Below are 14,791 nucleotides of genomic sequence, written 5' to 3' on the forward strand. Positions count from 1 at the left end.
CATGAATGTTTTGACAAATGGAAGGTAGAGAAGTCTAAGTATCAATCAGGAGGTATAGTTGATACACGTTTGTACTGTACAGAGACATCTGCATTACTCAAGGGCAACTCAGGATTTTAAATTACAGAAGAAATATTAAACTAAAAATATTAACACAACTAATTTTTTAGTGAACAAAATAAAAGGGGTAAGGTGAATACTTAAAGGATACATGTAATAAAAGCCATATAACTGTTGTTGTGATTGCACTTAATTTGCCATCAGTAGCTAACTCAATAAAATTTAGCATTTATATTTAAAAATATTTTGTGTATACAAGTTATCAGTTATGAGATTCCTTACATTTTCGAAATTCTTAAGAGGTTATGCATTGACATATCCAGGATGGCATGTAAAATAACCCACCAGCGGCACCTGTGTGGCTCAGTGGTTAAGTGTCATCTGCTTTTGGCTCAGGTCATGATCTGGAGGTCCTGGGATTGAGTCCTGCATCAGGCTCCCCTGGCTTCTCCCTCTGCCTATATCTGTGCCTCTCTTTCTGTATCTCTAAGGAATAAAATCTTTAAAAATAACAATAAAATAAAACCCACCAGTATGAATGGGGATACCAGAACCACCATGAAAATGATTAATCATGAAAGATTGTGATACAGCTAATGGGACTTCATTACAGTCCATTACAAAAGCCTGAATATCTCCTTATATCAATGATTTTATACGTTGAAAAAGATGAATTGGAAAGGGCAGGAGGAACTTAGCTTGAGGGATGTACACATGTATGAAAACATCAAAATAGGGGCTGCCTGGGTGGCTCAGGGGTTGAGCATCTGCCTTTGGCTCGGAGTGTGGTCCAAGAGTCCCAGGATCAAGTCCCACATTGGGCTCCTAGTGGGAAGCCTGCTTCTCCCTCTGCCTCTGTGTCTCATGAATAAATAAATTAAAAATCTTAAAAAAAAAAAAAAACATCAAAATATATATTTAAAACATGTAGTTTAATTCAATCATACTTAAATCAAACTCTTCTTATAAAACAAATATTTAGGGATGCCTGGGTGGCTCAGTCAGGTTAAGCATCCAATCCTTGACCTCAGCTCAGGTCTTGATCCCAGGGTCATAGAGCTCAAGCCCTGTGCTGGGCTCCACAATGGGCATGGAGCTTACTTAAATAAAAAACAAAAATAAAGCAGGGGTGCCTGGGTGGCTCAGTCGGTTAAGCATCCATCAGATTCTGGTTTTCTTAGGTTGTGATCTCAGGGTCCTGAGATAGAGCCCATCAGGCTCCACACCTAGCAAAAAGTCTGCTCACCACGCCCACCCTCGCTCCTCCCCTTCCTCTGTGTACTCTCTCAAATCTTTAAAAAATAAAACAAAACAAGAACAAAAATAAAAACAAAACAAACAAAAACACCCACAAATATTTAAAACTTGCCACTTACTGGTCATTTTACTATTTTATTTCCTATGTTCTTAGTTATTTGTGGCTATTATATCAGTACTTTGAGAATAGAATATAGTAAGGTACTACTGGAGTATCTTACCAATTCCATGTTCAGTGACATCACTCTGGCAACTTGACATTTACCACAAGAGAAGTATTTACATGGACTGCCAACGACTAAAACCTGGGCTTGATTTAATGTGTTACTAAGTTAAGAAAGCAGAAGAATTTATTAATGCAGGTTAAATTTATACATCTGGTGCATGTGGGCTTTCAATTGTGAGAATAACAAAAAGTTGAGAAAAATCTTCTAGTATTCAGAAACAATTGTTCCATATAGTAAATACTTTAGTACATAAAAAGAAAGTAGGCAAAAGATTACAAGCACACATTTTACCAAAGATACACACAGAGCAAATAAATGGCAAATGCTGGGGCATCTGGATGGCTCAGGGGTTGAGCGTCTGCCTTTGGCTCATGTCATGATCCTGGGTTCCTGGGATCAAGTCCCACATCAGACTCCCTGTGCGGGAGCCCGCTTCTCCCTCTGCCTATGTTTCTGCCTCTCTCTCTCTGTCCCTCGTGAATAAATAAAATCTTTTAAAACAAATCTCTTAATAAAATCTTTTAATAAAAATCTTTTAATAAAATCTTTTAATAAAAATAAAATAAAATTTTTTAAAAAAATAAAATCTTTTAATAAAAATCTTTTAAAAACAAATAAAAAATGAAAAATACTCAATATCACGAACACTTTGGGAAATGGAATTTAAGTCAAAGTGACTCACCATACACTTATTTCAAAGATGTCATGGAACTTGAATTTTCAAGTGCTACTAGTGGGAAAAAGAATAACCATGATAGATCAGTTTCCCATTTCTTAAAAATGTGAACATTCACCTACATTCTAACAGTTTCAGTTACTACAACAAGAGAAATAAAACATCCACATAAAGAACTGAATATAAATATGCATAGCAGCTTTATTTGTAAATACTGCAAACCTAGAAATAACCTGTATATCCAGAAGCATGGGTAGTCATTATTCATAGATTAGAATGCTACTCAGCAATAAAAATAAGCTCATTGTTGAATCTCAATAAGCACGCAGAATGAAGCAAAACAGTACAGAAAAAAAAAAAAAACCAACAACCATATACTTAATAATGCCTTATAGAAAATACAAAACTAACCTAATGTAAAGAAAGAAAATTGAGGATTGCCTGGAAGGCTGGAGAAGACAGAGTTATATGAGCACAAAGTAAACGTGGGTGACAGATAAATTGATTTTCACAATGTAGTTTCATGACTTTATACATGTCAAAACTTAGCAAATTGTTAACATTAGATAAGTACACTTTGTTGCATGTCAATTACACAAATTATACCTTAAACAGAGCTTTAAAAAGTATTCCAAAATACAAGCCCAGATGTCCCTCTTTCAAAAGCTTAGGAAATTAGGTTGGCAACCCTATATGGACACTACCGTCTCTTTTCTCATGCCCTGGGAGGAGCATTCTTGCCTCAGTGGCAGCAAACACTGGCAACCATGAAGACTGCTGCCACCTAAATCTACAGGGATACTGGTGGGGTCACAACAGGGTCAGCCCTCTTTCTATGCTTTTCCTGCCTCTAGAGAAATGACCTAGAGGTAAACAGCCCAAAGAGGCTATGAGAATCCACAAAAGCTTTAGAATATTTACTTTGTCAATAACCCCAGCTGTGGGAATACAGAGGTATTCCTTTCTATGCTTTTCCTGCCTCTAGAGAAATGACCTAGAGGTAAACAGCCCAAAGAGGCTATGAGAATCCACAAAAGCTTTAGAATATTTACTTTGTCAATAACCCCAGCTGTGGGAATACAGAGGTCCTGAGAATTTCTGTACACATTGGTCTTACGAGTCATAGTACTGAAACCAACTTTCAGGTAAGGCATATTTCATCTAATTTACTGTAGTCTCCTCTATGCCATATTAACCCATGTTTCTATCCCACCTGACCCTTAACCTTACAGCAAATGACACTAGCCTCTGAAATTTTCTACGTCATGACACATGGTTACTTTGCAGGATCTACGAGAATTAGTCCTCTCAGTAGTGGTGGGAATGATGTGATATATATTATGATCAAGAGAATAAAATGTATGTTGTTCACAGAAGCATGGTATGGGTGGGAGGGGCTGTCACAACAAAGGCCTTCTTATCCAGGTGATCTCCAACCTTTCCTCAAATCATGCCACCAGATTGCCAATTAGGAACATGAAGTCCTGTAGTCTTTCTTTCCAAGCATTGGGCACCAATGTAAATTAGACCAATATTGGACAACTACTATTTTCTGCCATCATACCATCTCTACTAAAGCAGAGAAAGTATAAGAAGCCCCATAAAAATCTGTTCATGCCTACATGCTGACAGATCACAATTCTGCTTCCAGATCACCTCACACAGTGAACACAACCACCAAAATTAAAGGGGCAGAAACAAAGACCTTTACTTAATGAACATAAACCAAACCAATGTGCAGCAAGTAGATCCCATGCTGGTGAATTAGAACCTGGAATTTCTTCGTAAGCATAATGTGAAAAGAGTGTCCCTGAAGAAAAGTCCTTCTTAGCAGGTGAGGATGAGTCCTGTGGACCATAACTGGGTTAGGTCTATTCCCTAGAGTCAGAGAGAAAGGAAACGAGGATCTCTCTAAAGGCTCAGGCTATTCATAATTTCCTCAAGCAGATGGGAGAATCTAAGAGATTAGAGTACTCTGGCATGGTGACTGATCTACACTGCACAGATCTGTCAGGTAGTAGAGCTGAATGGCTTTAGTCACAGAAGCTGGCAGTGACATAAATCTGGGAATAGTGCTGGGCAGGTTACACAGTAAAGGGCATCCCCCTAAGTCTTGCATTTTCCCAAAACTTACAAGGAATCTCACAAAGTGTTCATTCAGATAAAAGAAGTTTAAATTCTGGCATATGTCTTTCAAAAAGTCTCCTCTAGTGTTGTCACACTGAGCAGAGAAGTAAAACATTCCTCACATTTAATGGTTTTCTCCAGCATGCACTCTCCTGTGTCTAAGAAGGTTAGACTTTCGACTAAAAGATTTCCCACATTCACTGCATCCATAAGGTCTTTCTCCAGTGTGGACTCTCTGGTGTTGAATGAGGTCAGATTTGTGGGTAAAGGGCTTCCTACATTCATTGCACTCAAAAGGCCTTTCACCAGTGTGACCTCTCTGGTGTTGAAGGAGGCTAGAACTTTGGCTAAAGGTTTTCCCACATTCACTACACCCATAAGGCCTTTCACCAGTGTGAACTCTGTGGTGTTGAATAAGGCTAGCACTTTGGCTAAAGGATTTCCCACATTCCCCACACTCATATGGCTTTTCCCCAGAATGAACTCTCAGGTGTTGAATAAGACCAGAGCGTTGCCTAAAAGATTTCTCACATTCACTGCACTCATAAGGTCTTGTGCCAGTATGAATCCTCTGGTGTTGAATGAGGTCAGATTTTCGGGTAAACGATTTTCCACATTCACTGCACTCATAAGGTCTTTCTCCAGTGTGAACTCTCTGATGTTGAATAAGGATAAATTTTCGGCTAAAGAATTTCCCACAAACACTGCATCCATAAGGCCTTTCTCCAGTATGAACACTCCGGTGTCGAATGAGGTTAGAGAACTGTCTGAAGGACTTCCCACATTCACTGCACTCATAAGGCTTTTCTCCACTGTGAATTCTCTGATGTTGAATGAGTTCAGATTTGCAACTAAAAGATTTCCCACAATCACTACACTTATAAGGCATTTCTCCAGTGTGAACTCTCCCATGTCGAATTAGGTTAAAAATTTGTCTAAAGGATTTCCCACATTCACTGCAATTATATGGCCTTTCTCCAGTGTGAACTCTTTGGTGTCGGAAAAGACTAGAACTTTGTCTAAAGGATTTTCCACATTCACACTCATAAGGCCTTTCTCTAGTGTGAACTCTGCAGTGTTCGATGAGGTTGGATTTGTAGCTAAAAGATGTCCCACATTCACCACGCCCATAATGCATTCCTCTAATGTGTAGTCTCTGATGGTGAATCAGTTTAGATTTGTGGATAAAGACTTTTCCACATTCACTGCATTCATAAGTTCTTTCTCCAGTGTGAATTCTCCAGTGTTTTATGAAACTGAAGTTATGGGTAAGTAATTGTCCACATTCTCTGCATCCATAAGGCTTTGTACCACTGTGAATTCTCCAGTCTTTAAGAAGGCCAGAGATTTGGCTAAAGAATTTCTCACATTCGCCACACTCATATGGCCTTTGTCCACTGTGAATTTGTTGGTGCTGCACAAGTCTGTAGTTGCAGCTGAAGGCTTTCCCACATTTGCCACACTCATAAAGCCCTTCTCCAGAACAGACACTCTGGTGTCGATCAAGTGCATCGCTGTGGCCGGCAGCTTTTTCATATTCACCCCCATTGTACTGACTTTTTCCACTGTGAAAGGCCCGCCCACTCTGGTTGCCACTGTGTGGCTCCTTGCTGTGGGGACTGGTCTGGAGCTGAACATGTCCTGAGGTAGCTGGGAAGTCCTCACCAATCTTCCTACATGTGAAAGACTGCCCTGATACATCGAAGTTGCAGCTTGTCACCCATGAGGCCCGGTGCACATCCCTTTCCCAGGGCTTCTCCCCACTGTCATGCCTCTGTTGCTGGTGAAGGTCTGCATGGAAAGAGAAGCATCTCACACATATGCCACTCCAACTATAGTTTTCTGCCAAGGGTAAATTGTTTGGTGCTCAGCATGGTGTAAAATATCTTTCAAGCTGGCATACACATCTCACAGGGGTGGATCTTCTGCATGGACAGACCTGCTGGAGAAGCCCTGACCTGGGACTCTCCTACAGATAAAGTCTGCTCAGAAGGGGCCTCCCCATCTTCCATCTCATGCCAACAGCCTGAAAGCAGAGACATGCTGAAGAAATGCATACTGGCTTCGGTAGGAAGGGGAAGCTCATTACAAAGGTGTGTCTGACATAACAAGTTGTGTCCATCTGATTGTTCTGAGAACAAGGGAGCTGGGGGCAGGTTGAAGTAGGTGTTGCTTGGTGGTATTGGGCCTCTCAAGAGACCATAATAGAAAAGACCTCAACAGACAAGACACAAGCTAAGGGTGTACCACATAGAAGGCAGGCTCCTGCCTCCTTACTCCTCCTTCAGTAGGCCCTTATCTGCTGGTGACATGGGCATGCTATGTGAAAGGTTGGTTGTGGCCTGTCCCAATAAAATTCAAATGGACCTGTGTAGCTGGTTCAAGGACTACATTTAAGGGTATGTGCACACTTTATGAAACCATATGCAGGTCAATATTGGAGAATATCATAAATGGAGCAGTGCAGAACTGATGGCATGTGAAGGCCACAAAGGTGGAAAGAGCCAGAAGTTAGAGATGAAATGACAAATCAGCAAAGAGTTAAGTTGTAGAAGAAAAAGTAGAAACAATATATGGCTAGTGGTACTTGTACCAGAACACTATTGAACATATGGGAAATTCCTGGTATGATTTGAACACAGGCCTGATATCACTGCCTCCCCCAGCTGCCACTCACCAGGGCCAGACCTCCTCTGAGACATTCTTGCCACATCCATCCCGTAAAACAATGTGCACAGTGTTTTCTGTGCACTCACCACTGTGTAACTCCTCAGAACCTGAATGATGTCAGTCTTAAAGAAAGACGCACAGTAAGTGGACACCACTGGCCCCTTGCAACTTGTCATGCAATAATATTCAGGAAAAAAAATATAAAATACAATAGAAGGAGGGTCTTACAAGAACAGCCTGTGGCTCGTGTGAGTAATGACCAGGCAGGAAGGAGGTGAAACTGGAAGCCATGGATTTGGACACAGCCTGCCAGGGAGAGAGCAAGCAAGGTGGGATCCATCAAGTTAACTTTAAGACTCCTGACTCCCAGAGCCTCCCCTGCACTTTTTGAGGTAACGTGTCACGGATGCTTGGGGAGTCCATTGCTCAGGGTACTATACGCAGCTTAGCACTGATCCTGCAGCATATATAACAAGAAAGTAGTAGAAATTAGCAGAGCTCATGATCCAGCTGTGGGCAAGAAAGAGCAGATTTTGGGGAACAAAGGAAAGGCAGGACATGAGGAGCAATGTGACAATCTTACCCAGCGATGCTACAAGTGCAAAGTTCTCCAGCATCACATCACAGTACAGGAGTCTCTGAGTTTCATCAAGGAGCCCCCATTCTTCCTGCGAGAAGTCAATGGCCACGTCCTCAAAGTTCATACCCTGCCATAATGTGGACAGTTCATTCCATGATCAACATCTCTCCTAGAAGTCCAAGTTAATTATACACCCCCACCCTCCACATCCATCCTCAGCTCAGTCTACTCCACACCTCAGAGGAAATATCAGGCCTGGGTGTCCTTGAAGCCACTCTCTCCTCATATTCCTACTGATACTGTGTCTTCCCCCAACAATCGGCAAATGGGCAGATAGAGGATCCCTGAACTGTGGGCCTGACATGGTAGCCACACTGCCTCTTGTCAGCGTCACAAACACAGGTTAGGGAGAAAAACTAGCTATAAGGAGGGTGTGCATGACTTGACTCATCGCCAAGGTCCCAGGATCATCCCTCCAAGAAACAAAAAATATGACATGATCCTTCATCCTTATGACTTCAATTCCAAGGCCCTGTGGTCACGTGTTTACACTCTCTCTCTCTGCCATGCCTCTCACAACTGCACTCCCACAGCTACAGTCCCCTCCTACACTACATCAGAGTCATCTCCTTGGTCTCTCTACGGGTTACTCATCATACACGGCCCAGAAAATGCCTGGCAGTTTCAAACAAGATCAAATACTAATCCAGACTGATGGTTCCCACCAACAGACATAGCCTTGAGTGCTACTATGAAGGCCTCCCTCCCTGTGCCTTGCTTCAACCTCACTACCAAGAATGAAATCAGATTTCAGGTACCCACGGCTCTCCTCCACCTGTGTGCCTCCAGTCATAGCTGTCTTCTCTCCATGTAACCCTCATTCAACACTCAAGGTACAAAGTAGGGCCTTGTACCCTACCCCCAATTAGTCCCATAAATGACCACTTGTGCTCCTAAGCCAACCCACCAGCCTAACCTGAACACTTAGGCCCAACCGTGGGACACAATGAAATCCTGGTGAATCTGTTGAACAGTTAATAAGCACCAGCCCTCCATCTCAGCATTATCTTGTCTGAATTACTCCTATGCCACCACATCCATCTGATGTCCACTCATCCCCTGGAGCCCCTGGCCACATACCAAAACATACACTTTCCCTTCTGCCCTCTATGATCACTTCTCTTCCTGATCCATGTTGTGATATCCACATCCCATAACCAGGGAGCCAAACAGGAAACCTAGTCCTCAGGCCCACCCTCTTCTTCCTGGGCTACTTTTACCATATCCTGACCAGGATTCCCCATATTAAGTGACCTACAGCTCCTCCCCGGTCCACACACTCTCCACTACCTTTTGGAGAAGTCTACATTATGAACTCCTCCTCCTCAGAGTTCCAGAGACCCACAAACTGTTCTCTGAAACATCTCCTTAATGGACTAAAAAGAAATCTTGTATCTCCAATGAAAATTATGCTGTGAACTTCCCCGTCTTAATTGATGGGAGCTTCCATCCTTCCAACTACTAAAGCCAAACTTCAAGTCATCTCTGACTCCCACCTCTTTTTCTCTCCCTAAAAGTTAGAAAACCCAGGAAGCCACACCTAAAACACTACTGCAGAATCCAGCCACTTCTCCATGGCCACCACTCTGCTGCAGCTACCATCACACTCACCCAGACTTGCAATAGCCTCTTCCCTTCTCTTCCCACCACCAACTTTACACCAATATACTCTTCAGCGTGCTGCAGCCCCAGGGAGCCTGATGAGACCTCAGTCAGATCACCTGCCTTTACTCCTCCAAATCTCTCATAATACCAATCACCAGGGTGTCCAGACCTGACTCCTGCCGCACTTCTCCCAGTTCCCATGAAAAAGAAAAGACACCTGCTGGTCCCTGAACCCTCCAAGCCTTTGCACATTCTGGTACGTATGCCTGGGACCACCTTCCACATCTCATGAGCTAAGTACCTAGCCCAGCTCAGATCTGGTAACCTCAAGAGGACTGTTTTACTTCTAGGCTTCAGCACTTCTCAGCACTCTGGACAGTGAGATGATCTTTACAGGGCTCAAGTTTCCTGTGCCTATTATTATTGTGTCCAAGATTGTCTATCCGAGAAACCACCAAGGAGCTGACACCTATGCAAGTGCACAAGGATTTATTTGCAAGCTGGAGCTTGGGTCCAAGTATACCCGACATAGCGGAACAGGGACTTGGACCCCTAGGTTAAGAGGCGTAGCAGTTTTATAGGAGCCAGTGGCCAATGAAATTGTAATACACACAGAAAGTTGCACGGATATGTCTGTCCACATGCAGGTGGCCAACTGATTTACAACTTACCCTATAGTGACCGTTTGAACTAGCCTATCATTTGGTCAGAATTGGCGCGCAGGTTTGGCGGGCAAAAGGCGGGGTTTACATTCTTTGGCGGCTAGGGATTCCGCATTCCTAAATGAGCTGGTTTCCGTAGGGGTGTGCTCACTGGCTTGACTAGGGTGGGGTAGTGCCTTAAGCAATAAGGTCATGTGGGGGTTACACATGAGATGGCGGTTGTAGCACAAAATGGAATTAGTCCTGCTCTGCTTGTCCAGGGGAAGGGAATTTTTGTTAAATTTCTTGGGTCCCACAATTATCACCGCCCTTCCCGTCTGTTCCTTCTGTGAAAAGCTTCAGGAAACGTGTTAGAACCCGATTTCAAGACACTTTACCTCTTTTGTTCCCAACTCTCCTTGGCCCCCAGCGTCCTCAGAAAGATGGTAAAACTTCTAAGGCACAACTTGGCCTCACACACTCTGTTGCCTGTAAACACAACTGTCTGGGTTTCCCCAGTGCTCCCGGCTCGGTCGATCTCCAAGTCTTCTGCACGAACCTCACACCTCCCTGCGGCCTGCTCCCGCACGCCAGCGCACCGGCGCTCACATACAGGGCCTCCGCCAACGGCGCCTCCCTGTCCCGGACCCCGGGGCCTGGGCCACAGGGACGCGAGCCGACCTCCCGCGCTCGGGCCTTGAGGATCTGGGTGGGGGGAGGGCTGGGAGGGCCCGGCGGACGAGCGTTTATCGCGCCGGGGCCCTGGGTACTGCCGCCGCCATCAGAATCGGGGGGCTGAGTGGGGTTTTGCGGCAAGGAAATCTCGATCCCAGCCTGCTGCGAGTTACCCTGGGCTGCGCGGGCTCCAAGCAGCCTCTTTGTAGTGAGGAGAACGCTTTTAGTGTCTTACCGGCCGCCAACCTGGGGCTCCGAAGTCTCAGAGGGAACGGATTCCAGAGAAGCCAAAATGACCGCCACGAGGAGGACGCCGGAAGTCCCACCCTGACCTGGTGCGTCTGTACGGAAATGCCCGTACTGGGCTTTCATTGGGTCAACTCCGCCACCATTAGGCAAATTGACGTCTGGGTAATGTAGTTTCCTTAGCCGCACAGGTGGTTAGAGTGTCCTAGGCCTTGACCTCTGCGAATCAAGGTTTCGTGGTATCTCGAGTGTCTGAGAAATAAGAGGCCATCTAGCCTTCCGGGAAAGAAGCTGTTTACCTATTTTTTAAAGGGCAGTTCGCGGATATTTGGAGTGTTGTCGGCAACTGATCACTTGTTAGAGACATTTCAGACTCCTTGAAGCTCAGAATTCTCCCAGGCTAAAACTATTTAAATTATTCTCAAACGCTACAAATTTAAATGCACACAGTCTCTTTCAGATTCAAAATGCATCCACTCTTAGCTAGAATGTAATAGACATTTTCTTGCTATTGGAATTCATGTAGACGAGGAGTTAGTCGATTTTGTAACTCTTGTCTTTGCTCATGGCCATGACTTGGAAGAAACAGTGATGTTCAGCCGCTCTGAAGGAGGAGAAGGAATTCTCTCTGCATCTGGTTCCCAAAGAGAACATCTTTCCTGCCTGTATATTCAGTGATTGCGTCCAAATCACAAAGCAATGCTATTTATTCATTTAATATTTCTTCATATCTTAAGATATATCCAAGTCCTTTAGATATCTGACATCTATCTCAAATGTAGGGCAACTTGTTAAATTCTGTTGTTATGTGATAGCAGCTACAGCATTCTCATGCAGACTGTGTGTGCAAAAGAGGCATCTAAACACCACTGTCTTGTCTCCTTGCTGAGGAGGGCTTATCATTGGTTCAAGTGTTTGCTGGGACTGTTGTGCATGAGGAATTGATGATATAGCAGGGAAAAAAGTGAAATGCAAATTGAAGAGGGCTATTAACGATTATGGAGTTATTCAAAGATAGTGGCAGAAATATTCTGGGGAAATATCAGTGGAGGGTGAAAAAACTAAGACCGCCGATAATTTTTATGAGGACACATTTAAGTCTGAGAAGAAATAAGAATTAAGCTGGAGCACCTGGATAACTCAGTTAGTAGAACATGTGGCTCTTGGTTTCAGGTTGTGAGTTTGGGCCCCATGTTAGACCTAGAGTTTACTTAAAAAAAAAAAAAAAAAAAAAAAAGCTAAGCTGAGTCCAATCTTGGCATTGTCTTTTTAAATCAGTTAATCAGTTTTATCCTAGGGGATTTGTAGTCTTTCTCATCATAGTTTTAACATCTAGATTCATAATAACTAGTGTTACATAACTTTTCTAGGCCTAATGACCATTAAAAGTGTTCTTTAATGAAGATTTTGCTCAAATATGTTGCATATTTTATTTTTTGTCTTTTTTCATTGATATCTTTGATACACAGTCCTTCAGTTAAATATTTACAAATTTATTTCAACCATTCTGTGTTGCAATTCTTAATAAGCATTTTTTAGTTATTCAGTGTTTTTAGGGTTGTCTTTTCTTTTACTAGCAATTCTTCAATACTCCAATGTCTTAGTTAATAATCCTTTTATTAAATTTTCCCAATCCAATTTAATGTGGAGGTTCTTCCTCCTGATTGAATCCTCCTAACTAATAACGGATTAGTTCTGGCAGTAGTCCTAGTGGATAAACCCATATGGATGGGATTTGGGGATTCGTTTGGCCAAACCCTTGGGCTTGAATGAAGTGCTGAAGTGCTGAACCCATGCATGACCCATGGTATGCAGTGACATCATAATGAATCCATTACCTAGAGTCAATTATGATGAAATGGCAACTGCAGCACATGCTTTGAGAGCAAGGGGATGCTGAGTATTAAGGCAGCAATGGTGACTATAAGGAGTTTGGTCTGGGAAGGATTTGAATTCACATTATTGATAACAAAGTGAAAATCGTAAGTGCACTGAGGTCCCCATGTGAGAAAGAGAGTTTCTATGATAGTCCTAATAGAAACTGATTTCTGTAGCTGCAGGATTCCAATTGCTGAAAATCAAAACATTAAATTTATAACTTGCTGGATTACAATGACTGTAGAATATAGTCTTACAATGTTTCTCCTGTGAAAGTTAGGGCATTGGTCGATAAAGTGGGATTCTGAATGTTGGAATGGGGACATCTGGTTGGATGCAAAGAAACTGACAATCTGGAATCCAAGTTAACCTGAGTCTCCCCTGATGTGGATAAAGGGGAACCCTCTTACATTGTTGGTGGGAATGCAAGCTGGTGCAGCCACTCTGGAAAACAGTATGGAGTTTGCTCAAAAAGTTGAAAATAGGGACACCTGGGTGACTCGATGGTTAAGTGCCTGCCTTTGGCTCAGAGTGTGATCCTGGGGTTCTGGGATCGAGTCCCACATTGGGCTCCCCACAGGGAGCCTGCTTCTCCCTCTGCCTGTGTCTCTACCTCTCTGTGTCTCTCATGAATAAATACATAAAATCTTTTTAAAAAATTGAAAATAGAGCTACCCTATAACCTAGCAATTGCACTACTAGGGATTTACCCCAAAGATACAAATTTAGTGATCTTAAGGGACCCCTGCACCTCCAATGTTTATAGCAGGAATGTCCACAACAGCCAAACTATGGAAAGAGGAAAGAGCCCAGATGTCCATTGATAGATGAATGAATAAAGAAGATGTGGTGGTATGTATATGGAGTACTACTTAGCCATCAAAAAAAAAAAAAAAAAAGAGGGGATCCCTGGGTGGCTCAGCAGTTTAGTGCCTGCCTTCAGCCCAGGGCATGATCCTGGAGTCCCAGGATTGAGTCCCGCATTGGGCTCCCTGCATGGAGCCTGATTCCCCCTCTGCCTGTGTCTGCCTCTCTCTCTCTCTCTCTCTCTCTCTCTCTCTCTCGGTGTCTCTCATGAATAAATAAAATCTTAAATTTTATTTGCAAATTGCCATTTGCAATGACATGGATGGATCTAGAGGGTATTATGCTAAGGGAAGTAAGTCAATCAGAGAAAGGCAATTATATGATTTCACTCATGTGGAATTTAAGAAACAAAATAGGATCATAGGGGAAGAGAAGGAAAATTAAAACGATGAAATCAGAGAGGGAACCAAACCAAAAGAAATTTTAAAAAACATTTTATTTATTGGGACACCTAGGTAGCTCAGCGATTGGGCACCTGCCTTCAGCTCAGGTCATGATCCCAGGATCCGGGATTGAGTCCTGCATCGGGCTTCCTGTGAGGAGCCTGCTTCTCCCTCTGCCTGTGTCTTTACCCCTCTCTCTCAGTCTATGTCTCTCAAATAAATAAATATTAAAAAAAAAATAAAATAAAACATTTTATTTATTTGAGGGAGAGAATGAGAGAGAGCACAAGAAGGGGGAGCAGGAGGCAGAGGGAGAGAAAGAAGCAGGCTCCCCACAGAGCAGGGAGCCCGATGTGGGGCTCAATCTCAGGACCCTCAGGTCATGACCTGAGCCAAAGGTAGATGCTTAACTAGCTGAGCCACCCAGGCACCCCCATAAGGCTCTTAATCATAGGAAACAAACTGAGGATTGCTGAAGGGGAGGAGGTTGGGGGGATGGGGCAACTGGGTGATGGACATTAAGGAGGGCATGTGATGTAATGAGCACTGGGTTTTATGTAAGACTGATGAATCACTGACCTCTACCTCTGAAACTAATAATACATTATATATTAGTTGAATTAAGGGGTGCCTGGTTAGCTCAGTGGTTGAGCATCTGCCTTTGGCTCAGGTCATAATCCCAGGGTCCTGGGATTGAGTCCCACATTGGGCTCCCCATAGGAAGCCTGCTTCTCCCTCTCCCTATGTCTCTGCCTCTCTCTCTGTTCTCTTATGAATAAATAAGATTTTTAAAAAAAAGAAAGGAGGGAAGGAACAAAGAAACCTGGAGAGCAAGTGTG

General features: G+C 43.2%; 1 protein-coding gene across 1 annotated transcript in view; it reads right to left on the reverse strand.

Moving 5' to 3' along the window:
- Positions 1-3,196: 3,196 nt before the first annotated feature.
- The window catches only part of LOC144322602 (uncharacterized), a 31,281-nt gene continuing 19,686 nt past the window's right edge, over positions 3,197-14,791 (reverse strand). Inside the window, 2 exon segments of the mRNA XM_077912818.1 lie at positions 3,197-4,486; positions 4,488-5,820. Coding sequence (XP_077768944.1) covers positions 4,414-4,486; positions 4,488-5,820 — 1,406 coding nt within the window. The 3' untranslated portion in view covers positions 3,197-4,413.

Source organism: Canis aureus, chromosome 1 (genome assembly GCF_053574225.1).
Source record: "Canis aureus isolate CA01 chromosome 1, VMU_Caureus_v.1.0, whole genome shotgun sequence".
NCBI lineage: Eukaryota > Metazoa > Chordata > Mammalia > Carnivora > Canidae > Canis > Canis aureus.